General features: G+C 49.2%; 1 protein-coding gene across 1 annotated transcript in view; it reads right to left on the minus strand.

The window, feature by feature from the left end:
- The window catches only part of LOC115476488 (interferon-induced transmembrane protein 2-like), a 48,937-nt gene extending 22,177 nt beyond the window's left edge, over window positions 1-26,760 (minus strand). Inside the window, exon 1 of the mRNA XM_030212885.1 lies at window positions 26,290-26,760. Within this exon, the coding sequence (XP_030068745.1) occupies window positions 26,290-26,607 (318 nt within the window). The 5' untranslated portion in view covers window positions 26,608-26,760. The remainder of the gene's footprint in view (window positions 1-26,289) is intronic.
- Between the last annotated feature and the right edge of the window lie 880 nt (window positions 26,761-27,640).

Consider the following 27,640-nt stretch of genomic DNA (forward strand, 5'->3'; position numbering starts at 1 on the left):
CTCCCACTCACCCAGCCTAACTTCGGCACAGGGGAAGGCGTATAGGAGTCCCTCGCTCAAACACAAATGCAGCAGGGTGTCCAGACCCAGAGAGTCCTCTTCCCTGTGACGGCTGAAGAACCGAGGAACAGTGACATAGGAATAGGCCAAGAGAACCAAGCCCCATCTACATATCAGCAGCTGTAATGGCTCGACCGACAGCTCCCAATCATTGGAAGTCCGAGCGTGCCTGCTAAGGTCGGTCCCTACGAGAGGGACCCCTCAAAACCGTTTAAAGGCACAACAGGTGTCTCTCTGCCCCGGCCATTAACCAGCTGGGCTCCAGAGCCAGCAGACTGCTAGGAGTCCCCCCCCCCCCCCAGCTGGTAGAAGAGGCTAGTGCCATAGAAATGTCCGAAAAGGCCCAAACCAAAGCATTCCCAACAGCGGGGCAAAAGCCTCCAAAGCTTAGCGCACCTCTCACAGCTCCAGAGGGCCAATGCGCCTCTACTGGAAACCAAGAGCCGCGCCAGGGGACCCCTGCAAAGGGCTCCCCAGCCCAAGAAACTGTCAACCGTAGACCCCACTTCCCAAGGCAGCAGCGGGGAGGGCCTCCCTAGGGTCAACGACTGGTGAAGCCACAACCACCTCAGGTCTGTCTGACCGCCAGGGGCAAAGAAGCCAGAGGTTGTAACCCTCTGAAATCGGAGACCAAGAGCTGAACAAGGCCCTATAAATTGGCCACATCTGACGGTAAGGTACCACCTCCAGGGCCACTGTTACAGAACCAAGGAGCTGCACAAAATCCCAGGCTGGAAGTTGGGAATGAAGCGAAGAATCCAGTGCGCTAACTTAAAGCACCGTCTCTCTGTGAGAAAAACCCAAGCTCACAGGGAATCGAAAAGAACACCTAGATGCTCCAAGTTGGTGTGCTGGCGCCAGCCGCCCTCACTGAAATTGAACACCTAAACTAGAAAAGAAAAAAACAAAGCAGGAGGCGAACCATTGTTGAAGGAGCCGCTACATAGGCTTGGGAAGAGGAGCTTGGATTAGCCAGCTGTCCAAGTGCAGGAGGAAACGAAACCTCCGTCTCCGCAGAAAGACCGCTACATGCATGACTTAGAAAAAGGTCCCTGGGCCCATGAGGAGACCAAATGGTCTGGACCCGAATCGGAAAAGAACTGCAGAAGCAGCCCCAAGAGGGAAAGGTAATTACACCTCCATGGTCTCGAGAGCAGAGACAACTCTCTCTGAACGGACAGGAGCACAGACCTCAGGGTCACCATCTGAAAATGGACACTGGTGGACCCCTAGAGATCCCAATTGGGTTGCACTGAACCTCAAAATAGGAGGAGAGCCAACCAGACCGCGCTCGGCGGGAGGGATGGGAACAATGGCCCGAAGGGCCAGCAGCACCTCAACTGAGCTTCTGCTCTGAGCTGCCAGAGGCCCCCCAACAAGGAGACTGTAAGGAGCTATTGGAGGGGAGAACTCCAACTGGGAGCCATCACCAAGAATAACCAGCGCCAGAGCTGAGGAAAAGGTAGACCACACGTCCCGAAAGGCCTGAAGCGGCCCCCTGTAGGCCCGGAGGGACAATCTGGCCTGGTTATATTAGGATTGCTGGGAGACAGCAGCCACTCACTCTGAGTGCCCTGCCGGCTCTCCGTCCCCCAGAAGGAAGATCGCCAGGCCCGAAACTGAGCCCTCTAGCTAAAGGTCTGACGATCAGACCTACACAAGGAGCTGTCATGAAACAGGGCCCCTGCTGAACCCACAAGGCAAGCAGAAGAACAAGGAACGTCTTCTGGAGGACACTGGGGCCCGCTCACCCAGCTCCTGAACCAAATTGCTGAGGTCATTCCCAAAAAGAAATGTCTCAAAAGGGTAACTTGACCACGCAGGCCTTTGAAGTGGCAACGGCCACCCACACCCGCAGCCAGAACTGACGTCTCGCGGAGAGTGTCAAAGACATGCCTTTGGCTGAAAAACTGACATACACAGTGGCCATCAGACAGGCTAAGCCCGCCTCCATTCAGACAGCCCAGGACAGCCCCGGGAAAAAGGACTGCTGATGTCACTGCAAACAGGCCTGTGCCACCAAAGGGCTACAAATAGAAGCCTGCAGCTCCAAAGCAGTCACCTCAAGGTGTGCTGGAAAGCCTGTTTCGGCTTCCTATCTAGCAGATCCCTCAAGGCAAGGCCGCCAACCTCCAGGAGGGTAGTACTCTAGGTGACTGCAGACAAGTCCAACTTAGGTAAGGGAACATCTCCTCCTTCTGGCACCAGAGAAAAAGGACGGGCCATGGTCCTCTCAACCTGTAGGCCTGTGTCAGGCGCACTCCACCTTGCGGCAAGTAGGATCCGAATATCCAGGTGAATGGAGAAATACCCTGGACGGTCCCTTGAGGCTCTTCATAAGGCTAGCTGCCTGACTACCTCCCGGAAACTTCCCAAGGGAGCGCTGCAAGTGCCTCCAAAATCATGGGGCCGCCTCCTAGCAGCCCAACTGCAGCGAAATCTGAGACTAAGTCTCCAAAGGGTAGCAGTCGCGATCCTCTGGGAACAGGCAGGGAGATCTCCATCTCCTCTCTCTCCCCGGAGTTAGGCCTGTGGGAGAAAAGGCTCCTAGCATCAGGCCAAGACCCGGTGGAGCAGACGAAGGGTTGGCCCTTAGCCAGCCCCCCCCTCCCCCGAAGGGACCCCCACCTACACAGCTGCCTGCGCAGGGGCTTCGCTTCTGCCGGAAAAAAAATGGCTGCCATTCCCACCTCCTTCTGAGGTGAAGCACCAAGGCCCTGCACTGGAGACCAGAGCCGAAAGAAACCCGCTGCTGTGACCGAGCATGCCCTGTAAGTGCGAGCCCCGAATCAGCTCCTCCACTTGGGAACCGGACTGCACATCGTGCAGCGGCCCAAGGAGGAACACCGCTCACTGCAAGACGGGCTGCAGGTCACACACTAAGCGGGGGTTGCCATGACCAGAGACTGCCTCTGTCCAGGAAAACATGTGGCGCACCGCGCTACACACCCGCTTTTTTTTTTAAACCGGAGCACAGCACAAACAAGCAAAAATAAGTCCTTTTTTTTTTCACATTCAGGTAGATTACATAATTACATAAGTAATGCCACACTGGGAAAAGACCAAGGGTCCATCGAGCCCAGCATCCTGTCCACGACAGTGGCCAATCCAGGCCAAGAGCACCTGGCGACCTTCCCAAACATACAAACATTCTATACATGTTATTCCTGGAATTGTGGATTTTTCCCAAGCCCATTTAGTAGTGGTTTATGGATTTGTCCTTTAGGAAACCGCCTAACCCCTTTTAAAACTCTGCCAAGCTAACCGCCTTCACCATGCTCTTGGGCATCAAATCCCAGAGTTTAATTATGCATTGGGTGAAGAAAAATTGTCTCCGATTTGTTTTAAACTTACTACACTACAGTTTCATCACATGCCCCCTAGTCCTAGTATTTTTGGAAAGTGTGAACAGACGCTTCACATCCACCTGTTCCACTTCACTCAATATTATATATACCTCTATCATGTCTCCCCCCTCAGCCGTCTCTTCTCCAAGCTGAAAAGCCCCTTAGTCTTAGGCAGTTTTCTGTCTTTGGAGGAATCACAGTCTGTTTGTATCTGCCAAAGACCTCAAGGAGAAGTTGTAAGATTTCAACCAGGCTCCCCTGGTTCTCACTCCATTGATCTAATCATTAAACTGCTCCTCCACTTCCTCCATGGTTTTATTTTTATTTTTTGTAGCACCGACCCACAGTGCTCCCATCGATGTCCCAAGGCCTGAAGCACAGCAGAAAGGACCCACCACCCTGGGTCCACGCTACCCGGGGACACAGTCACCCCCCCCCCCCCTTTCAGAGCAGGGCACAGCAGCAGCACCGGCCTGCCAGACTCAGTGTGTTGCCTGTGACTCCTCATCTTCTGAGCAGACTGGTTGCTAAGTAGGCTCTCACACAGAAGGAAAACAGGGAAAAGGCGCAGAAAACCCCTGGGGGAAGGCACGACAGGGACCCAGCACCTCCAGGTATTTCTGCTCAACTGCTCACTCTGCTGAACTGGGAACCAGTTGACCAACTGGACCAGGAGCAAGGCCTCAGAACCAGAGACAGAGGAAGTCTGTCAATCCACCTGCTGGAGACAGAAGATACTGAGGACTGATACTGAGGAGCTGAGCTGCTAGCAGGGAGCTATGTAGTGGTGCTCAGTTCTATATTTTCTATCTCCACCTGCTGGTCGATGGATATAACTACCCACTTGTCCTGGAATTGTGGGAATGAACGTAATGAAAACGGAGATTATCTTCCAGTCACATACTAGGCAGCTGCCTCCCCACCACCACCCAAAAAAATATTACACAAGCCTCTAGAGAGCGTACAGGGGAGATTTTATTTATTTATTTACTGGGATTTATCAACTGCCCTTATGAAGGGAGAGCTGTCTTGAAGGGAACGGGAGTGGAGCCAGGATGATGGAAGTTGACATGGTTGTCCACCACTTTGGCAGCAATGGTCTTGGCTCTCAGATTAAACTTTTTTTTTGACAAACTAGCTCCTACTTGAAAAATAGAGAAGATCTCTGGTCTAGATCAAGCCTGTACATATGAACTTACACTCTTGATTTCAGACCCATCATTCACATACTTCATGAAATTAAAGGAAATCGCACAAGTACACCAAATGTAATTAAAAAGAAGCCCTACAAAGATTTGGGTGTTGGGGGGGGGGGGGGGGGGGGAATAAATCAGGCTTGGCTTAGCTTTTATGGTGGCATGGAGCTCTATTTTCTTTTTCTATCACCTATAATTAATTATTCTGTCCCCCCCTCCCCTGATAGCCTTACACAACTAGTTTATAGTGTGGCCCTAAAATATGTTTAATGCCATAAGTACATAAGCATTGCCATGCTGGGGCAGACCAGCGGGTCCATCGAGCCCAGCACCCTGTCACCGACAGCGGCCAAAAGAACAAGCAATTTGTTCCGCCCCTCCTAGAAATAGTGTATTATTCCCATGTCCATTCAATAACATTCTATGGCCTTTTCCTCCAGGAAGCCGTCCAACCTTTTTTTGAAGTCCGCTAAGTTAACCGCCTTAACCACTTTTCCGGCAGCGAATTCCAGAGTTTAACTACACGTTGAGTGAAGAAAAATTTCCACCGATTTGTTTTAAATTTACCACACTGCAGCTTCATCGCATGCCCCCTTGTCCTAGTATTTTTGGAAAGCGTAAACAGACGTGCCACATCAACCTGTTCCATTCCACTCATTATCTTATAGACCTCTATCATATCTTCCCTCAGCTGCCTCTTCTTCAAGCTGAAGAACCTCAGCCTCTTCAACCTTTCCTCATAGGGAAGTCGTCCCATCCCCTGTATCATCTTTGTCGCCCTTCTTTGCATCTTTTCCAAATCCACTATATCTTTTTTTGAAGTGTGGCGACCAGAATTGAACACAATACTTGAGGTGCGGTCGCACCATGGAGCGATACAATGACAGAATAATATCCTTATTTTTGTTTTTAATCCCCTTCCTAATGACACCCAACATTCTATTTGCTTTCTTAGCCGCAGCAGCACATTGAGCAGAAGTTTTCAACGTATCATCAACGATGACACCTAAATAAATTTCTTGGTCCGTGACTCCGAACGCTGAACCTTGCATTACATAGTTATAGTTTGGGTTCCTCTTCCCCACATGCATCACTTTGCACTTGTTCACATTAAACGTCCTCTGCCATTTAGATGCCCAGTCTCCAAGTCTCGTAAGGTCCTCTTGTAGTTTTTCACAATCTTCCCGCGATTTGACGACTTTGAATAACTTTGTGTCATCGGCAAATTTGATTACCTCACTAGTTACTCCCATCTCAAGGTCATTTATGAATATGTTAAAAAGCAGAGGTCCCAGCACAGATCCCTGAGTGACCCCACTAACTACCCTTCTCCATTGAGAATATTGACCTTTTAATCCTACTCTCTGTTTCCTATCTTTCAACCAGTTTTTAATCCACAGTAAGACACTACCTCCGATCCCATGTCCCTCTAATTTCCTTTGTAGTCTTTCATAAAGGACCTTATCAAACACCTTCTGAAAATCTAGATACACAATATCAACCGGCTCACCTTTGTCCACATGTTTGTTTACTCCTTCAAAGGAATGCAGCAGATTGGTGAGGCAAGACTTCCCTTCACTGAATCCATGATGACTTTGTCCCATTAGTCCATGCTTTTGAATGTGCTCTGTAATTTTGTTCTTGATAATAGTCTCTACCATTTTTGCCTGGCACCGACGTCAGACTCACCGGTCTATAATTTCCCGGATCTCCTCTGGAACCTTTTTAAAATATTGGCATTACATTGGCCACCCTCCAATCTTCCGGTACCACGCTCGATTTTAAGGATAAGTTACAAATCACTAACAGTAGCTCTGCCAGCTTATTTTTTAGTTCTATCAGTACCCTGGGGTGAATATCATCCGGTCCAGATTTGCTACTCTTCAGTTTGCAGAACTACTCCATTACGTCTTTCAGGTTTACAGATATTTCATTAAGTTTTTCTGATTATTCAGCTTCGAATACCCTGGCCGGCACCAGTATCCCACCCAAATCTTCCTCGGTGAAGACAGAAGCAAAGACCTCATTTTGTTTTTCTGCTATTTCTTGATTGCCCCTTTTACATCCCGGTCATCCAGCGGGCCAACCGATTCTTTTGCCGGTTTCCTGCTTTTAATGTATCTAAAAAAAATTTACTATCAGTTTTCGACACAAATGCTATCTTTCTTTCAAAATCCCTCTTTGCCTTTCTTATCGGCGCTTTGCATCTGACTTGACATTCCTTATGCCGCTTCTTATTTTCTTCATTCGGGTCCTTCTTCCATTTTCTGAAGGATTCCTTTTTAGCTCCAATAGCCTCCTTTACCTCACTTTTTAACCATGCCGGCTGTCGTTTGGTTTTCCGTTCTCATTTTCTGATATGTGGAATATGTTTGGCCTGGGCTTCCAAGACGGTGATTTTGAACAGCATCCACACCCGTTGTAGGTTTCTTACCCTCTCAGTTGCTCCTCTAATTTTTTTTTCTACCGTTCTTCTCGTTTTATCATAGCTTCCTTTTTTAAAGTTAAACGCTAACATATTTGACTTCCTATGCTTACCTTTTTGAAAGCAAATTTCAAAGTCGATCATGTTATGATAATTGTCGTCAAACGGCCCCCAGACCGTTACCCCCGTACCAGATCATGCGCTCCACAAATGACTAAGGGAAAATTAGGTTCTTACCTTGGTAATTTTCTTTCCTTTAGTCATAGCAGATGAAGCCATTACGTATGGGTTGTGTCCATCAACCAGCAGGGGGAGATAGAGAGCACTCAACTTTTCACAGTGCCTCATGGCCAGCCAGCTCCACTGCCTCTTCAGTATTTGAAGCTTCCAAAGCAGTATGGCAAACCGCAATGGGAATAACATGAACTTTCCTCACAGCGAACAATGGCCCCTTAACAAGGGCATGAACTCAAAAGGAGGGAATAAACACATCCTCCTGGAGGGAATAAACTTGTCCTCCTTACTGTATAACTGGAGGGGATACACACAACCTCCTGGAGGGAATAAACATCCTCCAAAACATAAACTGGAGGGAATGGACTCATCCTCCTATAAGTGAACATGAATCCTGAAGACTGTTTTCCAACTTTCTACCAAGGAAGGAACTTCAGGAAACAAGAACAGAACCTGAAACAGATTCAAGGCATACAGACAATCCTACAGGGAGGGCTCATGGCTTAATCTGCTATGACTAAAGGAAAGAAAATTACCAAGGTAAGAACCTAATTTTCCCTTCCTTGTCATCAAGCAGATGAAGCCATTACGTATGGGATGTAACAAAGCAATCCCTATATAGGGTGGGAACAGGTCACACCACGCGCTAGCACTTGTGCTCCAAAACACACATCCCTCCTAGCAGCCACATCCAGCCTGTAATGTCGGGCAAAAAAAGAGCTTAGAAGCCCATGTTGCTGCACTGCATATCTCTTGACGAGAGAGTGCTCCAGTTTCAGCCCAAGAGGAAGAAATCGCTCTGGTAGAATGCGCCTTAAAGGCTACAGGCAGAGACTTGCCGGCAAGCAGATAAGCTGAAAAGATAGTTTCTTTGAGCCAGTGGGCAATAGTGGCTTTAGACGCTGGAGACCCTCTGCGAGGACCTGAAAGCAAAACAGATGATCATAGATCCTGAAAGAGATAGTAACTCGCAGATACTGCAGCAGAGTCCTGCGCACATCCAACAGGTGCAACTGTCCAAAAGATTCTGGAAACTCTTCCTTATCAAAGGAAGGCAAGAAAATAGGCTGGTTTAGGTGAAACGCTGAAACCAACAGGCATGAAGGAAGGCACGGTCCGAACCGTGACCCCGGACTCTGAGAATTGCAGAAATGGGTCTCTACAGGACAGCGCCTGGAGCTCTGACACCCGTCTCGCTGAAGTAATGGCCACAAGAAAAACGGCCTTTAGTGTCAAATCTTTCTCCGATGCTCGCTGAAGCGGCTCAAAAGGAGAAGCCTGCAGGGCCTTCAACACTAGCCTCAGGTTCCAAGCTGGACAGGGTGCTCGCACGGAAGGCCAGAGCCGAAGCACCCCACTAAGAAACCGTGCCACATCTGGATGAGCAGCTAAAGACATGCCTTCAACCTTACCACGAAGGGAGGCCAACACTGCCACTTGCACCCGCAGGGAATTATAGGCCAAGCCTATTTGTACACCATCCTGCAAAAAGTCCAGAATCGGCGAGACAGGAGCACGCATGGGTGTGATCGCTTTTGAAGCGCACCAAGACTCAAACTGGCATAAGCCACGGAAGTGGAACACTTGCGGGCCTGCAGGAGAGTGAAAATGACTGTTTGAATAGCCTTTGTCCCTCAATTGCGCCCTCTCAATCGCCATGCCATAAGACCAAAGTGGCAGGTGTCCTCCATGGCTACCGGGCCCTGTGACAACAGGTTCGGTACCAGAGGTAAAGGAAGGGGAGCCTCCACTAGCATCTGTCGGAGGTCCGCATACCAAGGCCTCCTGGGCCAATCCGGGGCGATGAGGACCACTTCTCCTGGGTGCAGCCGAATCCGCAGGAGCACGCGCCCTATCAAGGGCCACGGAGGGAACACATATAGTAGGCCTGGAGGCCAGGGCTGAGTCAAGGCATCCAACCCTGCCGAGTGAGGATCTCTCCATCTGCTGAAAAGCACGGGACTTTGGCATTTGAACTTGTCGCCATAAGATCCATCACGGGCTTGCCCCATTTGGCACATATCTGCAGGAATACTTCGTCTGCTAGTTCCCATTCTGCTGGATCGATCTGATGCGTGCTTAGATAACCGGCTTGCACGTTGCTCTGACCTGCAATGTGAGCTGCTGACAGAAACTGAAGATGCAGCTCGGCCCAGTGGCAAATCTGTTCGGCCTGCGCAGCCAGTGCTCTGCACTGAGTGCCGCCTTGTCGATTTATGTAGGCCACTGCTGTCGTGTTGTCCGACATCACTCTGACAGCCAATCCTTCCAGGGTCACTTGAAAGGCCAGAAGCGCCTGAAACACCGCTTTCAACTCCAGGCGGTTGATGGATCACTCCGACTCCTCGGGTGTCCATAGACCCTGGGCATGCTTCCCCTTGCAATGTGCACCCCAGCCCTTCAGGCTGGCATGTCACTACTAGACACCAATCTGGGAGCGCCAGCGGCATTCCTCGTCGCAGCATGCTGTCAGAGCCACCACTCCATGCTGAGTCGGGCTGCAGGGAGCCAAGAAAGTCTGCACTGATAATCCTGAGAAACTGGAGACCATCTTTGAAGTAGGGAATACTGTAGAGGTCTCAGGTGCGCTCTCGCCCAGGGCACCACTTCCAATGTGGCTGTCATCGATCCCAGCAGCTGGACAATGTCCCAAGCTTGCGGGCGGGGCATCCTCAGGAGCAGACGGACCTGATTCTGAAGCTTGCACCGCCTTAGCTCGGGTAGGTATACATAGCCCGAGTCTGTGTCGAACCTGGCCCCCAAATATTCTAGAGATTGCGAGGGGGTCAGGTGACTTTTGGCCATATTGACGACCCAGCCTAGAGATTGAAGTACTCTGAGACCACTCTGGCTATAGCTTGATAGCTCTCTGTTACAGTGTCTGCTCTGATGAGCCAGTCGTCTCGGTACGGGTGAACCCTGATACCTTCTCGCCTGAGCAAAGCATCTACTACCACCATTACCTTCGAAAAGGTTTGTGGAACTGTGGCTAGGCCAAAAGGCAAGGCCCGGAACTGGAAATGTTTTCCCAACACCGCAAACCTCAGAAACTTCTGGTGTGGGGGCCAAATTGGTATGTGCAAGTAAGCTTCTTTCAGGTCTAGAGACTTGAGAAACTCTCCTGGTTGTACCGCAACAATGACGGAGCGCAGGGTTTCCATGTGGAAATGCCGGACTCTCAGGGACTTGTTTAATTCTTTTAAGTCCCGAATAGAGCGAAAAGACCCACCTTTTCGCGGCACCACAAAGTAGATGGAGTATCGGCCGTAGCCGTGTTCGGCGGGAGGTACCGGGGACACGGCCCCTAATTGAATCAGACCTTGCAAAGTCTCCTCTACCGCTGCCCGGTTGGCGGCAGAACCGCATCGGGACTCCACAAACACGTCTCTTACTGGGGCGTTGAATTCTATTCTGTAGCTATCTCTGATCAGGTCCAGAACCCACTGATCTGAGGAAATATCGGCCCACTCCTCGGCAAAGACGTCCTCCGATGACAGGAAGTGAGGTGGGGGCCGGTGCACCATCATTGAGAGGGTCGCCCCTGAACTCCAGGCCTAGAGCCGGTGGATGCGGAACGCTTGTCCGAGCGAAAGGAGTTCCTCTGCTGAAAAACGGGCATGAGAAGTGAACCCAGCAGAACGCCCCGGGCGGTACCTTCTAGCTTCACGGAAGCGAGGTCCATAAGAGGAGTGGACTGCCTGGCCCTTGGAGGAAGGCCTCGGCCTATCTGCGGGCAAGCGCTGGGGTTTAGGATCTCCCAGGCCTTTAACAATTTATTTTTCCAACTCCTCACCAAATAGGAGAAGGCCTTGAAAGGGCAACTTCACCAACCTTTGCTTAAAGGCCATATCCCGCTGCCCAATGTCGTAGCCAAATAAGACGGCGAGCCATCACTGCTACTGCCATTTGTTTAACCGAAGCTCTGACAATATCATAAATGGCATCAGCCAAAAAGGACAAGGCCGACTCCAGCCGCGGAGCCACATCCGAGAAGGGCTCCGCTCCATCTCCGGGCTGTTCCACTGCCTGTTGCAACCACGCCAGGCAGGCTCTAGCAGTATAACAACTGCATGCAGACGCTCGAACAGTAAGACCTGCAATTTCAAAGGACCGTTTAAGTGCTGCTTCCAGCCTACGGTCTTGTATATCCTTCAGGGCAACTCCTCCTTCCACAGGGAGGGTAGTTCTCTTTGTCACCGCAGTGACTAGGGCATCTACTTTAGGCATTGCAAAGTGAGCCAAATGCTCCTCACGCAGAGGGTATAATTGCCCCATAGCCCTGGAAACTTTCAAAGGTCCCTCGGGGTCAGCCCACTGAGTGGAAATAAGCTCTTGGATGGAGTCATGCAAAGGAAAGGCTCGAGCAGGCTTTTTGGTACTAGCCATCCTAGGATTCACAGAGAAGGCTCTTCAATAGAAAGGACCTGTAGGGCATCTGAAATAAGCGCTGGCACTTCATCACGGTGGAAAATCCTCACCGCGGAGGGATCATCCAGATCCTGTGGTAATTCTGCACCTGACTCTGGCTCCTCAGACCATGAAGGCCTGCCAGAACTCTCCGAATCCTCACAGCCCGACCGGGGGGGGGGGGGGGGGGGGAAGGAGGTGCACCACAATCTGAAGGGGAATTAGCCCTTCTACACTTTTCTTTATGCCAATTGTCAGAGAAAATAGCCTCAGCAGGCAGTCCCAGGCCAGAATCCACCGGGGGGGGGGGGGGGGGGGGACAATAGAAGGGGCCTCAGACAACCCTTGAGGGAGAGCTCTTTTCAGCATATATGCTTTATGCAATAACAACACAAAATCAGGGGAGAAAAACTCGCCCTGGGCACCCAGATCCCGTCCGGGGCTAGCTGCTCCCTGAATAGCCTCAATTCGAGGTCCCCCCCCCCCCCCGGGCTCAGGGCTCTCCGTCTCTACGGAGGCCGCGCCATGCGGAGAATTCAAAATGGCGTCCGCTGCCAGCTCTGAGCGGGAAGAATCATCGCTCGCCATGCTCGGGCCGGCTCTTACACCTGTACAGCACGATTTACAGAGCCCCGCTGCTGATTTGTGCTTGCCACACCGGGAACAGCGCTTTACATTCTCTGCAGCCATTGCCGAAAACGGCGAGAAAATTCAAAATGGCGGTTTCAAGCCAAAAACGCCCCGATTGCGGGCCCACCCCGGAGGAGTTAGAAAACACTCTTACCTCACCGGACCGAGTATCACAGCTCCGGTCCCATAGAAGAATCATTTTTTTTTTAACGCTGTGAGGAAAGCAGAGGTAATAAGAACTCCGGAAGCTCAGATGAGTGGGAAAGGCGAACCAATGTGCCTGCATCCACTGAGTGGGAAAGGACAGAGAAAAGCAAGCTAATATGTCCACATCCACGGGGGCATGGGTAAGGCAGGGAAAGGCTAACCTATGTGCCTTCAAAGTGAAGCTGCTATAGCCTCTAATACCCCGGCTAACAACTGGCAAGCCAGGAGCCACCCCCAGGCAGATTTCTGATGAAGCTCGAAGAAGCTGCAGCCACCCTGCTTGGGGAGATAGAGAATACTGGAGCTGGCTGGCCATGAGGCACTGTGAAAAGTTGAGTGCTCTCTATCTCCCCCTGCTGGTTGATGGACACAACCCATACGTAATGGCTTCATCTGCTTGATGACAAGGAAGTATAGAATTTTTCCTTCTCTCGTCGGCTCCTGTACCAGCTGCTCCATAAAGCTGTCCTTTATTTCATCAAGGAAGTTTACCCTGATGTTACATTAACCCATTCTATATGGGGGTAATTAAAATCACCCATTATTATTGCGTTGCCTATTTTTTTTGAGGGGGTAAGCAAACATGTGGACAATGGGGAGCCGGTTGATATTGTATATCTGGATTTTCAGAAGGCGTTTGACAAAGTGCCGCACGAAAGACTCCTGAAGAAATTGCAGAGTCATGGAATCGGAGGTAGGGTACTATTATGGATTAAGATTAAGAACTGGTTGAAAGATAGGAAGCAGAGAGTAGGATTGCGTGGCCAGTATTCTCAGTGGAGGAGGGTAGTTAGTGGGGTCCCGCAGGGGTCTGTGCTGGGTCCGTTGCTTTTTAATGTATTTATAAATGACCTAGAGATGGGAATAACTAGTGAGGTAATTAAATTCGCCGATGACACAAAATTATTCAGGGTCGTCAAGTCGCAGGAGGAATGTGAACGATTACAGGAGGACCTTGCGAGACTGGGAGAATGGGCGTGCAAGTGGCAGATGAAGTTCAATGTTGACAAGTGCAAAGTGATGCATGTGGGTAAGAGGAACCCGAATTATAGCTACGTCTTGCAAGGTTCCACGTTAGGAGTTACGGATCAAGAAAGGGATCTGGGTGTCGTCGTCGATGATACGCTGAAACCTTCTGCTCAGTGTGCTGCTGCGGCTAGGAAAGCGAATAGAATGTTGGGTGTTATTAGGAAGGGTATGGAGTCCAGGTGTGCGGATGTTATAATGCCGTTGTATCGCTCCATGGTGCGACCGTACCTGGAGTATTGTGTTCAGTACTGGTCTCCGTATCTCAAAAAAGATATAGTAGAATTGGAAAAGGTACAGCGAAGGGCGACGAAAATGATAGTGGGGATGGGACGACTTTCCTATGAAGAGAGGCTGAGAAGGCTAGGGCTTTTCAGCTTGGAGAAGAGACGGCTGAGGGGAGATATGATAGAAGTGTATAAAATAATGAGTGGAATGGATCGGGTGGATGTGAAGCGACTGTTCACGCTATCCAAAAATACTAGGACTAGAGGGCATGAGTTGAAGCTACAGTGTGGTAAATTTAAAACGAATCGGAGAAAATTTTTCTTCACCCAACGTGTAATTAGACTCTGGAATTCGTTGCCGGAGAACGTGGTACGGGCGGTTAGCTTGACGGAGTTTAAAAAGGGGTTAGATAGATTCCTAAAGGACAAGTCCATAGACCGCTATTAAATGGACTTGGAAAAATTCCGCATTTTTAGGTATAACTTGTCTGGAATGTTTTTACGTTTAGGGAGCGTGCCAGGTGCCCTTGACCTGGATTGGCCACTGTCGGTGACAGGATGCTGGGCTAGATGGACCTTTGGTCTTTCCCAGTATGGCACTACTTATGTACTTATGTACTTATTAGCCTCACTAATTTCCTTTAACATGACTGCGTCTGTTTGCTCATCCTGGTCAGGTGGTCGGTAGTACACCCCTATAACCGTCCTTTTCCCCTTAACACTTGGAATCTCAATCCACAATGATTCGAAGAGATCTTTCGTTTCCCACAGAATTTCCAATCCATTTGACCCAAGGCTCTCGTTAACATACAGTGCTACTCCTCCCCCAATCCGGTCCACCCTATCATTACGATATAATTTGTACCCCGGTATGACAGTATCCCACTGGTTATCCTCCTTCCACCAGGTCTTAGAGATGCCTATTATGTCTAATTCTTCATTCAGTGCAATATATTCCAATTCTCCCATCTTATGTCTAAGGCTCCTAGCATTTGCATATAGGCACTTCAAACTAGGCTTGTTATTCCTTATACAGCATGTTGTTCATTTGTCAGTAATTTGCTATTTTTTGCCTGGTTTTTATTATTTTTATTTATGGACATTGAATCTACTGCAGTTTCTTTTTCATACTCACTATCAATAAACCCTGTCTTCCCTGTCTGGGCGATATCCTTACAAGATACCTTATTCCAAACCACACGCTCCTGTGCGACTGTCGGCCTTCCCCCCACCCCGTTCCTAGTTTAAAAGCTGCTCTCTCTCTTTTTTAAGTGCCTTTACTGGTATTCTCACTTCTAGGGATTTTTTACTGCTGCAGTCCTCACTGCAAACATCGTGTGAAATTTAGTCTCACATGTACCGCAGCCACCCCTGCTTCTTTGTATAAAGTCTGTTACTAGTGGTCTATTCTCCTCCCTTTCTCAGCCAAGCTTGGCTCCTTTGTCTATATGTTAAATTAGACCATACCTCTTACTCTATTTATGATTATACCTTTTGCAACATAGTGTAAGCCACATTGAGCCTGCAAATAGGTGGGAAAATGTGGGATACAAATGCAGCAAATAAATAATTTCTTAATTATTCTTACTATCTCTGTCTTGATGGGTCAACTAGGGTATGACCTTTCTTGCCAATCGAGGACTGCCCTCTGTGAACACCCCTGCTACAACATTTCAGGTTCTGTCTCTATTGGCCTCTCTACCTTCCCCTCCTGTGGGGCACATTCTCCATCTTTGCCACCACAGCACTCATCTTTCTGTTCCCCTGTTCACCTTGTTCATTCTCATATTGCACAAATTCAGCACCTCATCTGTGAATTGCTTCCATCTATTTAATCACCCTCCCATCTCTGCAACAAGCTTCCTTTCTTCAGATTTCTATCTCCATCCACCCTTGCAGCTCTGAGAACTACGAAGACTCCCTTGCAGCTCTGAGAACTACGAAGACTCTTGCCTTGGGATATGAACATCTACATTTATTCAATAAACTAAATTTCAGAAAAAGAAAAAAAGACTGGGTGTGCTGATGTGCCGAAATTACACTTCTTGGATATTAAAGCCTTAAGAATATTACGCTTTAAGAGGTCTTGACAATAATACTCATCAGAAATGATGGTTTGCAATCTATCCATTAGAAAGGGAATCTATTTGTTTTGTAGTTGTCATTTTTGGCCTGGTGCAATAATGGCAGCCACTATGGGTGGCGGTCTCTTGCTGGTGCAGGCATGAAGGGAAGCAGCTGGTTCCCAGCACCTCAGGTAAATGGCTACTGGCAGAGTGCTGGGAATCTTCATGTGGCCAACAGACTGCCTAGACGCAGAGAGCAGCTGACTGACCCAAGAGTCATTATACATTTACCTTTTATCATTACAGATATAAAGACAAAGACGGAAAACTGTTTCTACATGACAAGATAGTAGCACAGTCCGTGGAGTTCTGTACAAAGTCCATGTAATGATAAAATGAATAATTAAACACAAAATTACACAACTGCACTATGTAAGGGAATTCTGTGCCCCACAGAATCTCTATGTAGGGGAGAGGATGAGAGAAATAAGTGTAAACTGATATTTCTGCGTCATTAGGTTTCTTAATCTGTACTCTGCCTTGAATCTTTTCAAGGAACTTGGCAGATTACAAATTGCTGAATAGAATAAAACCGGGCTGAAATTGCCCTGGTTTCAATACCCATTGTATCTATAGATGTGCAGCTCCAGTTTCTCACACAAGATCTACCAGTGTATAAAACAAAATATTGTAGTGTGAAAACAGGGGTCCTCTCAGTCTGTTCCTTTTGACCTAGAGCTAGCTGGCCAGCTCAGACAGATAGGACATGTGACGCATCAGGAGGCATGGCGTTAACGTATCACAGAGATAAATTATGTTTCATAAACAATGTCTTCTGCTAGAATTCCACAGAATTACTATATCTGTTTCACTTCAAAATGGAGACAGGGAGAGGAGGCAGCAAAGACACGAGGGTGTCACGGGATGGGAATAATCCAGCGTACCTCTGCATTGCTTTCAATTATTGTAGGCCTTTCTACTGTTCAATAACTAGCCTGTAGTTCCATTGCTTATGGGAGCTTATCTTAGTAGCTAAGTGGATATCAGCAAATGAGACTCATTTTGCTCACCCAGTTGCACCTGCCTTATACTCTTCCAGCTGTCAGTTGAACAAGCTTGACCACTCATACTGCTCTTTTTTTGTGGCCACCTTCTTTCCATGCCTTTACCACAACCCACAGTGTAATGGAAACCTCCCAATTCCCAGCTCTCTGGAAGCTCAGAACAGCTGTACTACCTCCATCTCATCTCCCCTTTTTACCCGCCAGCATGTTTTCATACCTAAGCCAACACCCGGGCCTTCTGCTTTATTTTTTAAACTTTCCTCCCACTAATGCTCTTGGTATTCTCCCCCAAACATGCTTAAATTATATCAACTCTTCAACCACCTCTCCTGCAGCTGGGGGAGGGGGGCTATGTCAGACATCCCTCCCTCTCTCAGCAATTAAATATTTCCTCTAAGCCTCTCCCTCCCAAACAACTTTCTCATTAATGATCCCCTGCCCTTGAACATGCCTGTATCTATCTGTTTTGCTTTTGCCAGGAAATGTTTCTATGGTCCTCAGCTGTCTGGGGCTCAAGTTACTGATTGCTGCTGGGGCTGTTTTTGTCCGAGATAGCTAAGCTACAGCCAAGTTCTTTTCTCCTAAACGATCCTGACTTCAAAACTTCTCTGTTGGTGGATTAAGACAAAATAAACTTTCCTGTGTTTCTCCTAAACACTTTCTTCTAGCAGCAATAACTTGGTTACTTTTTTTTTTTTTTAAGGGGCCCCATTTTTATTAATTGAGACGCACATACAAGGTCCTTATGATCCAAGTTTTTGGCTCTTTCCAAATATATTTCCAAGGAGAAATTAGGTGTTACCTGATAATTTTCTTTCCATTAGTTCTTCACACTATTCCAGGACAAGTGGGTAGTTATGTCTATCAACCAGCAGGTGGAGATAGAGAATACAGAACTGAGCACCACTACATAGCTCCCTGCTAGCAGCTCAGCTGCTCAGTATCCTTCCTCAAGCAAGGAAGAAAACACACCCAATCAGGAGCATGGTCAGCAATCAACATATCCAGCCCCAAGAACCATTCAAAGATAAGGTCCCTGGAAAACAGAATACAAAGACAGTACATAGAGCCACCAACAAAGGTGTCGCACCACGGGAGGGCTCCTGGAATAGTGTGAAGAACTAATGGAAATAAAATTATCAGGAAAGACCTACTTTCTCCTTCCATTACGTTCATTCCCACTATTCCAGGACAAGTGGGATGTTCAAAAGCTATCCCCACGAGGGTGGGAAGCAGAATCTGCCATACGCAGAACCAACGCCCCAAATGTAGCTGCTGCCTGAGCGGCACCAGCCATTCTACCATACTTACTGATGGTATGCAGTGAAGCGTACGCCGCTGACCTACAGATAGCCTCAGAGAAGACAATGAAGCCTCCGCCCAAGACGTAGCCACACGTCCAGAAGAAACAGCCTTCAACCTGAGAAGCGCCTCCCAGGATTCAGGCTGAGACCACAGCCACCTTCACCCACTGGGCAAAGAAAGCCTTGGGCAACATGAGACCTCCCTGCTGTTTACCAAACAGCCCAATAGGACCAAATGAATGGCAAAAAACATCAGGAACCGTGAAATGCAAGAACGCCCTGCTAAGATCAGAAGCTTCCAAAAAAACAGACCGCTGACTACGGAAAAAGACCAACAAACACTAAGACAAGAAGCATGGTACTGCACCAAGTGAGACCCCCGCCTCCGAAAAACGGATAAAGGGACTTTCCAAGACAGAGACTGAAATTGAGAGAAGCAACAGGTTGACAGAAACACCTCAAAGAACACCGTGGACAAAGAGAGAACTAGACAGGTGCTTTAGCAAACTAAGCCATGGTGCCATAAAACGAGGACCACCTATCAACAGGCTCAAACAGGGAGTGCTGAAGCACCCAAAGGACCAGAAAAAGAATTCAGTCCAAAAGGAACAGCTAACGAAGACTCCTGAAAGCAGCCCTGAAAGCAAGCCAGGACCCCAACTGGACCTACAGCACTAGCCCCATGAATTTCCATCCTGCCAAAAAGCCAGAAAGTGGCCCAGAGAGGATGCAACGGCGACCCAAAACCTCACAGCACGCCAGACTTAGAAACACATTCTGGCAGACACCGATGAAGAACAGCGCTTCCCGGCCCGAAGCAGGGAAGCCACCACTAAAAGCAAATAACCTTTCTTCCTCAGCCGAGCCCTCTCCAGGGCCAGGCTGCAGGACCAAAGGAAAGGGGGGAGGGAACCTCCATGGCCACTAGGCCCCGACAGAAAGACCTCGACACTGAGGGAATCACAATGGCTCCCCAACCAGGAGCCTCACGAGATCGGCATACCATGGAAGCCATAGCCAGGCTGGAGACCAGGATCACCCTGCCCCAAAGGTCTGCCACTCTCCCCCACAGCCGGCCTAAAATCGGCATGGGGGAAGGCATACGGAGGTCTCTCGGTCAGACACAACTGCCGCAGGGCGAATAGATCCCTAGAGTCCTATGCCCGGCAGTGGCTGAAGCACTGAGGAACCTAGACATAGGACTAGGCTACCAGCTGAAAACGGCTCGACCAACAGCTCCCTCTGCTAGAAACCAGAGCGTACCAACTGAGCAAGTCTGTCTTCATATTGAGGGACCCCGCAAACCAGGCGAAAGCACAACCGAAGTCTCACTGCCCCGTGCATTAACAAGCTGGACCCCTGCTAGCAGACTGCTAGGAGTCCCCCCACCCCCTGCGAGGCGAAAAAAGGCAACCACTGCAGGCAAGACCGAAAGGCCCAAACTGCGGCATTCCCAACAGTGGGGCAAAGGCCTCCAGAGCTCGGCTCACTGCACGTAGCTGCAGAGGATTGAGGGCCAATGCCCTGCATCAAGGAACCCCAGCAAAGGGCACTCCTCAGCCCGAGAAGCTGGTATCCATAGACACCACCTCCCAAAAGCAGGCTTGAGGAGGACCTTTTCAGGGTCAACGACTGGGGAACCAGAATCTCCCTCATGCACTGAGAGCAAAAGAGCCAGATGCCGCCACCCTCTGAAACCTGAGACCAGCGGCCGAGCAGGGCCCCCTAAAGTGGTCGCATGAGAGAAGAAGGAAACCCTTCCACAGCTGCTGCCATAGATCTAAAGACCATCACGAAATATCAGGCCTGTGGCTGGTGACAAAGCAGAAGCGAGAAACTTGGAAGCTAACTTAAAGCGCTGTCCCTCTGAAGAAACACTCAAGCTCACCGGGAATAAAAGTTGGTGCGCTGGCGCCAGCCTGCTCCTGTTGAAATTAAACACCCAAACCAGACAAAAAACTGGGGGTGAACCAGCGCTGAAGGGGTCTCTACTTAGGCTAGGCAAGATGAGACCCGAAGTCGTCCAGGTAGAGGAGAGCACAAAAACCTGCGTCTCCGCAGAACGAACGCCACTATGAGCATGACCTCAAAAAGGGTCCTCAGGTCTGACGGAACCAACTGGCAGGGTCCAGAACAGGAATGAACCACCAAGACAGCCCGTACCGGGAAAGAGAAGTATGCCTCCCTGAGATCGAGAGCGGAGAGAAACTTTCTCTACCAAACGGAGGCGATCAGAGACCTCAGGGCCGCCATCCAAAAATGGATACCTGAGATCCAGAATGGGTTGCACTGTTCCTGTCTTCCTGGGAACCCCAAAAAGGATGGAGTACCGACCCAAACAGCGCTCGGCAGGAAGGACAGGAACAATGGCCCAAAAGGATAGAACATCTCCACTGCTCTTCTGCTCTGAGCAGGGACTGTCCTTTATTAAACTGTACAGCGCTGCGTAACCCTAGTAGCGCTCTAGAAATGTTAAGTAGTAGTAGTAGGGGAGAATGCCAGCACCCCGAAAATCCAGCACCTAAGCTGAGAAGGTAGTCCACACATCCCGAAATGCCTGAAAGCGGCTCCATGTCGGCCCAAATGGGCCAGCCAGCCAGGCCACCCAAGGATGGCTGGGAGACAGCAGCCACTCACCCCAACTGCCCTGCTGGTTCCCCATCCCCCGGGAGAATGCCAGGCTCAAAACCGAGCTCTCTGACCAAAATTCTGAGGACCAGACCTACCCTTAGTGCTAACACGAAACTGGGCACTTGCTGAGCCCACAGGGCGGTCCAAGAACGAGGAACGTCCCCTGGCAAACGCTGGAGCCCGACTTACCGAGCTCCTGAACCAAATCACTGAGGGTGTACCCAAAGAGAAAGGTGCCCCAAAGTGGAAACCTGACCACGCAGGCTTTGGAGGTAGCAACCACCGCCTACGGCCGCAGGCAGAACTAACAGCTTGTGGTGAATGCCAAAGACATACCCTAGGCCAAAGCCCGAAGAATGTCATACACAGCGTCCACCAGATAGGCAAAATGTGCCTCCAACCTGGAAGCCCAGGGACTGCCCCGGGAAACAGACTGCTGCTGCCACTGCAAACAGGCCCATGCCACAGCCCTCGACCCAAGACAGCCCACAGTGGGAAGGGCTACCAATAGAAGCCTGCAGCTCTTGATGCAAACACCTCCAGGACGGGCTACAAGGTCTGATTCAACTTCCCATCTAGCAGATTCCGCGAGGAAATGCCACCAGCAACCAGAAAGGGAAAATTCAAGGTGACTGCAGACACCAGAGTCCAATGTAGGGAACGGAGCTTCTCCTTCTCCCTGCACTAGAGAAAAGAAGTGGGCCATGGTTCTCCCAACCTGCAGGCCTGAGTCAAGTGCACTGTACATTGTGGTAAACAGGCCCCGAATGACAATTATATGGCAAACACCTTGGACAAGCGCCTGAGGCTCTATGCAAGGCTTGCTGTCCGACTCTCCTCCAGAGAACCCCAAGGGTTTCACTATGGGAAGCGCTGCTAGTGCCACCGAAAACAGGGAGCCAAACTCCTCCTGCTGAAACAGACCGAGCACCTGAGGGTCATCCCCCAGAGGGAGCTCACCCTCCACCAAGGGCTCTGACAGAGGAGACCCCATAGAGCAGCCCAACTGCAGCAAAATCAAACGCTGCGAACTCCTGGGAGCTGGCGGGGAAAACCCCGTCCTCTGTCCCCCAGGAGATACTAGGGCCACTGGAGAAGGGACTACTTGCACCAACCCAAAGTCTGGCAGACCAAGAGAACAAGCCCAGAAGGGTAGGCTCCGACTCAGGGAGGCTCCCCCCAAAGAGATCCCCACTGCTACAGCTGTCTGCACAGGCCCTCGTGCCATTAGAGAACAAAATGCCTGCCATTCCCGCCTCCCTCTGAGGCGAAGCGCCGAGACGCTGCACTGGGGACCAGAGCTGCAAGAAACGCATTGCTGCAACTGAGGAACCCCGCCCGCTGCAAGATGGGCAGCTCCTCACACTCCCAGCGGGGGCTGCCATGAACGAAGATTGTCGCAGCGCGGGAAAGCATGTGGCACACCGCGCTACACACTCGCTTGTCTTTTGTGCGCTATTTTTTTTTTTTGTGAACACAGACACAAATTGCTCCCAAGGACGTCCTGAGGCCCAAAGCACAGCAGAGAACACACTACCCCGGGGTCCATGCTCCCAGGGGACACAGCTACCCCCCCTATCACGGCAGGGCACAGCACCACCGGCCTGCCAAACTCACTGCGCTGCCTGCACTGTTCCTTATCTTCTGAAGCAGACTGGTTGCTGAGCAGGCTCCCATACAGGGGCATAGCCAGACACCCACATTTGGGTGGGCCTGGGCCCAAGATGGGTGGGCAGGACTCCGCCCTGTCCCACAAGTGATTTGGTCTCTCAATCTCTTGCCTGCATGCCATATAGTCTCTCAAACATCCCCCTCTACTCCGCATACCTTTTAAATAGCAGATTTTTTCACCGGCAGCGAGCAGCAACTAATACACACTGCTCATGTTGGCCCCACAGTCTTCCCTCTGATGTAACTTCCTGTTTCCACATAGGCGGGAATACATCAAAAGGAAGGCTGGTATACAGGAGGGACGGTTGTTGGGAGTTTTCGGCTGGTGAGGCTTGGGGATCCCTGCCAGCCACATCATAGGCATGCTGCTACTGGGTGGGCCTGAGCCCAAAGTGGGTTGGCGCCCACCCTTGGCTACGCCACTGCTCCCATAAGAACGCAGAACACTCCAGGGGGGAAAGCACAACAGGGACCCAGCACCACCATGCTCAACCGGGAAACAGTTAACCATCTGGACCAGGAGCACGGTCTCAGAACCAGAGACAGAGGAAGTCTGTCCATCCACCTGCTTGGAGATAGAAGATACGGAGGAGCTGAGCTGCTAGCAGGGAGCTATGTAGTGGTGCTCAGTTCTGTATCTCCACCTGCTGGTCGATGGACAAAACTAGCCACGTGTCCTGGAATAGTGGGAATGAACGTAATGGAATGGTACTTTACAACTAATCTTTCTTGAATGTTGCTGCAATCACATTACCCCCCCCCCCCCCCCCCACTTAGTCATTACACAGTCATTACCCCCATCCACTTCTACATACAGTACAAAGTTCTCTTCCTCACCTACAACTGTATTTACACTGCCACTTCTGACAGTACTTCTCTCTCTTTTATATTCGTTTTAGTGAGCTGCATTCATCTGGCTCCTGGCTCCACATTTTTTTGGTGTGTCAGGCATCCTCCCTGGCCATACTAAAATCTCACCTTCTTGAAAACGCTTTTATATCTTAACAACTCTTTTACATTCTCCTAGAATCTGTCATTTGTCATGAGACTTTTTCTTGACTAGACTGTACGCCTTCCAAGAAGGGACTGTCTCTTTTACAACAGGCTCCAGTGCTGTATGCATCTGGCAATATTTTTGAAATAAATATTAGTATGGGGGGAGGGGGGGGGGTTGAAGCTTCCCTGTAGAAAAGGCCTTACAGAATGTTACAACTTGTAAAGAGGAACATGGCAAATGCAACAAGGAGGAGGCATCACAGTCTAGGAAAGCAGAGCCATCAAGTGGCATTCTGCCCTGCAGGGAGCAGGAAGGGACTTCTGCATATCCGCTTGCCTCTCCCAGGACAGAATGACAAACTGATGGTCAATCAGCAACACCCAGGAGCCTATCAGCAAAACACCAATACCAGATCTGGAGGAGCCACTGCAGTACCATGCCTAACTTTCAGTACTAGCATCTCAAGAGACTGTAAAATCCAGAATGCCCCTGCTTTTCCTAGTACCACAAGCCCCAAAATTAATAACATTGCCCCAGGAGTACATGATACAAGGTAGAAGTTGTGCAGAATTCTGAACAGGCACTGGTATAGGCAGCTTTGTCCCACTCCCGCTTAGATTTAATTTAGTTCACTGGTTTCCAAACCTGGTCCTGGAAGCACCCCAGCCAGTTAGGTTTTCAGGATAATACATATTTTATGAGTGAGATTTGCATGCTGTGGAGGCAATGCATGTAAATCTGTCTCATGAATATTCTTGTGGATATCCTGAAAATCTGACTGGCTGGGGGGCCTCCAGTTTTGGGAACCACTTGTATAATTTATAGTTTGGTTCAGTGTTTCCCCAAGTCTGCACCCCTTGGCAGTTAGGTTTTCAAGATATTCACAATGAATATGCATGAACGTTTTGCATATAATGGAGGCAGTGTATGTAACTCAAGTTCATGCATATTCATTGAGGATATCCTGAAAACTTGACTGGCAAGAAGTACTCCTGGAATGGACTTAGGAAACACTAGTTTAGTTTATTAAAATGTACTATACTGCTTGAACTGAGGAGGTAAAGCGCTGCGCCTTCATACAGCCCTGCAGCTCAAATTAAAGGGCTTAGGACAGTAGAGGAGGAAGACATGGCCCAATGTGCAGCAGTTTATCTCCTCTTGCCATTGCAATCAGTGTAGGGTTGTCAACTGGCTCCAGATTTGCCCAACAGGGATTTTATCCAGTCCTGGGTTTACCCCCTTGCATGCAGGAACTTGTAGTTCTGATTTCTAAACTGGATTCCCTAAGAAACGTAAACCTATAAGTTCCTGCATGCAAGGGGGTAAATCCTGGACTGTATTAACCCTGTTGGACAAATCTAGAGCCAGTTAACAACCCTAGATCAGGGTTCGGGCGAGAGAGCTGCTGGAAGAAGCAGATGGTAGTGTCCCACAGAGATAGGGATCCCTAGAGCAAGGAACCAGGTTTGGCCATGGGAGCAAGGGGGGAGGTGAGTGCCATGGGGGGTGGGGAAATCACTTTAGCAATCTGGGACGAGTATGTCATGGAGACGTGGGGGGGGGGGGGGGAGTGCCACTGGGACAAGTATGTCATGGGGAAGTGGGGGGAGTGCCACTGGAATAAGCTAGATATGTGGTGGGGGTAGACAGAAGAGGTTGGAGTAAATGTGTGTGTGGAGGGGAGAGGAATGAGTATAAGCCTGGGAATTTGTGAGGAAAGTTGGGGGGGGGGGGGGACCTTGGTCATACAAATGCTTGGGGTTCTTGCTGGGAGAGAGAACTGTTAGGGGCAAGGAAGGCTGAGGCATGGAGCGAGAGAGAATTACAGTTGGAGCAAGACAGAGTTTAGTGTGGGGAATGTCAGGCCTTATGATGGGGGAATTCTGCGTTTAAAAAAAATTCACAAAACATGCTGAATTTTGTCTGCTTGATTGCCAAATTTGAACAGGTCACTGTCTATGAACAGGTCACTGTCTACCTCCATATGAGAAAAATATGGGAACCGTTGCTTTTTTTTTTGTTTTGTTTTAATTGGCTTCTTTATAACAAGCTGTATGAATTTCAAGAGACACTTCTATGTCCTATTAATGTTTGTTATTGTTACTTGCTGTTTTGTATCTCTTAAAGTTAATAAAATTACTTGGAACTAGAAAAGAATACTGTGCAGAATTCCCCAAGGTGTAAGCACGAATTAAAAAAAAAAAAGTCAAAAGCTAGAACTGGCCCCTGGTGGATTTTTTTCAGAACAAGATGTACTTGGGAGCTCTGCAGCTATGCCAGGCTTAGGGGTTTAACAGTCTAGAAAAACCTCACTGTGTACATACCAACATCTCTGACAACTCCTGTGCCCTAATTTTTCCCAACCCACCTCTATCCCCTTTATCTTAATCTGTGCCCTAGCTTTCCCAAAACCCAGCGACCCTCCTTACCTTGGGATGTTCAGTATCTGGAGGGCAAGGCGGGGCTCAAAATCAGCTCAACATGGGTTTCCCCAACTATACCTGATCCTCCTACTACTATTCATCATTTCTATAGCGCTACTAGACGTACGCAGCGTTGTACACCTGAACATGAAGAGAGAGAGTCCCTACTCGTGATCCTCTCATCTACTTCTTTACACCTTTGGCCCTCAACATCCTTCTTCCCCCCTTTCATCACTTTTTCTACACGCATTTACATCACTACTAATTTTTCAACTTTAGACACTACTCTTGAAGCATTTTTCCAGGGTGGGTAATCAGGCACCCGGTGCCCAAGATGTTATAGTCTTCACCCTACAGAGACCATGGTTCCCTACCTTCACCGAGTAGACAAGTGCAGCGATGCCTAGGGGCAGGCAGCAGCAGAGCAGAGTGAAGATAGACAGCCCCATGTAATCAGGTTCGGAAGAGCTCCCAATAACAGTTATGTCGGTGCTGATCTCGCACTCATTGTGCATGATGGTATAGCCCTGCATCCGGGGCCCAATCGGCAAGTTTCCTAGGCCGGGTGTGTAGGAGGGCGGCTCCGAGGGATAAGCGGAGTAGGGCGGGGGCTGAAAATCCACGGTGTCGGCGTCGGATACCGGGGGAGCGGCCGCCTCCTTCTCTTTGCAAGCAGACAGAGAATCCTCCATATCAGCAAAGTTAAGACGCTCTCTACCTTCCGGCCGTTGTGCTACTGTGCTCTACAACACCACACTTCTTTCTGTCTCGGGGCGACTCCACCCGTCCCTCTTCCTCAAGGAGGGACCAGATACAGAGGGGCGAGGCTTCAGAGCGCAGGGCCGATGATAGGGTTTCTGGCGCACCCTCCCTCGCCCCCGCAGCCTATTAGTGGGCACCCCCTACCTATCCAGCATTTGGTACTCATTATGGGTAACCTTAGGGGTGGGATCACTTTGGCTCCGCCCCTACAGTAGCTGCACTCATAATAGTCGCACCCCTTTTACCAGCCGTAATGAGTATCAATGATAATATTACACCAGTATAGAAGAAGAAAAAATAACGTGTGATTTTTTTCTCATTATAAATAATTTATGTAAGCTATTATAGCGCCAGTATACCCAGAATAACACAAACCAAACTAGCACACAGACCAGGAATTAGGAGAACAGTCTTGCCAAATCTGAAACATAATATGTTAACAAAATCTCAGAACCTAGTGGGCTCAGACCAAAGGTGCATCTAAGTTAACATCTTGTTTCTATAGGTGACCAATTCAGGTCTCAAGTACCTGACGGGATTGAGTTTCCATGCTGCTTGCCTCCACGGATAAGCAGTGGCTTTCCCCAGGTTTACCTTAATTATGTTTTATAGACCTTTCTTCCAGAAATTTGTCCAAACCTTTTTAAACCCAGCTGTGCTAACAGCTTTTGCCACATCCTCTGGGAGTGAGTTTGAGCTTAGCTATACTTTCAGTGAAAAAAAAAGTTCCCCATTTTGTTTAAATGTAGTACTTAATAACTTCATGCTATGTCTCTAAGTATTTGTACTTTTTGAAAGAATAACCGATTGAATTGGTTTACTCATTCCATCCACTCATGATTTTATAGATCTCTATCATATTTATTTATTTATTTATTTATTTATTGCATTTGTATCCCACATTTTCCCACCTATTTGCAGGCTCAATGTGGCTTACATTATTCCGTAATGGCGATCACCATT

This window comes from Microcaecilia unicolor, chromosome 8 (genome assembly GCF_901765095.1).
Source record: "Microcaecilia unicolor chromosome 8, aMicUni1.1, whole genome shotgun sequence".
NCBI lineage: Eukaryota > Metazoa > Chordata > Amphibia > Gymnophiona > Siphonopidae > Microcaecilia > Microcaecilia unicolor.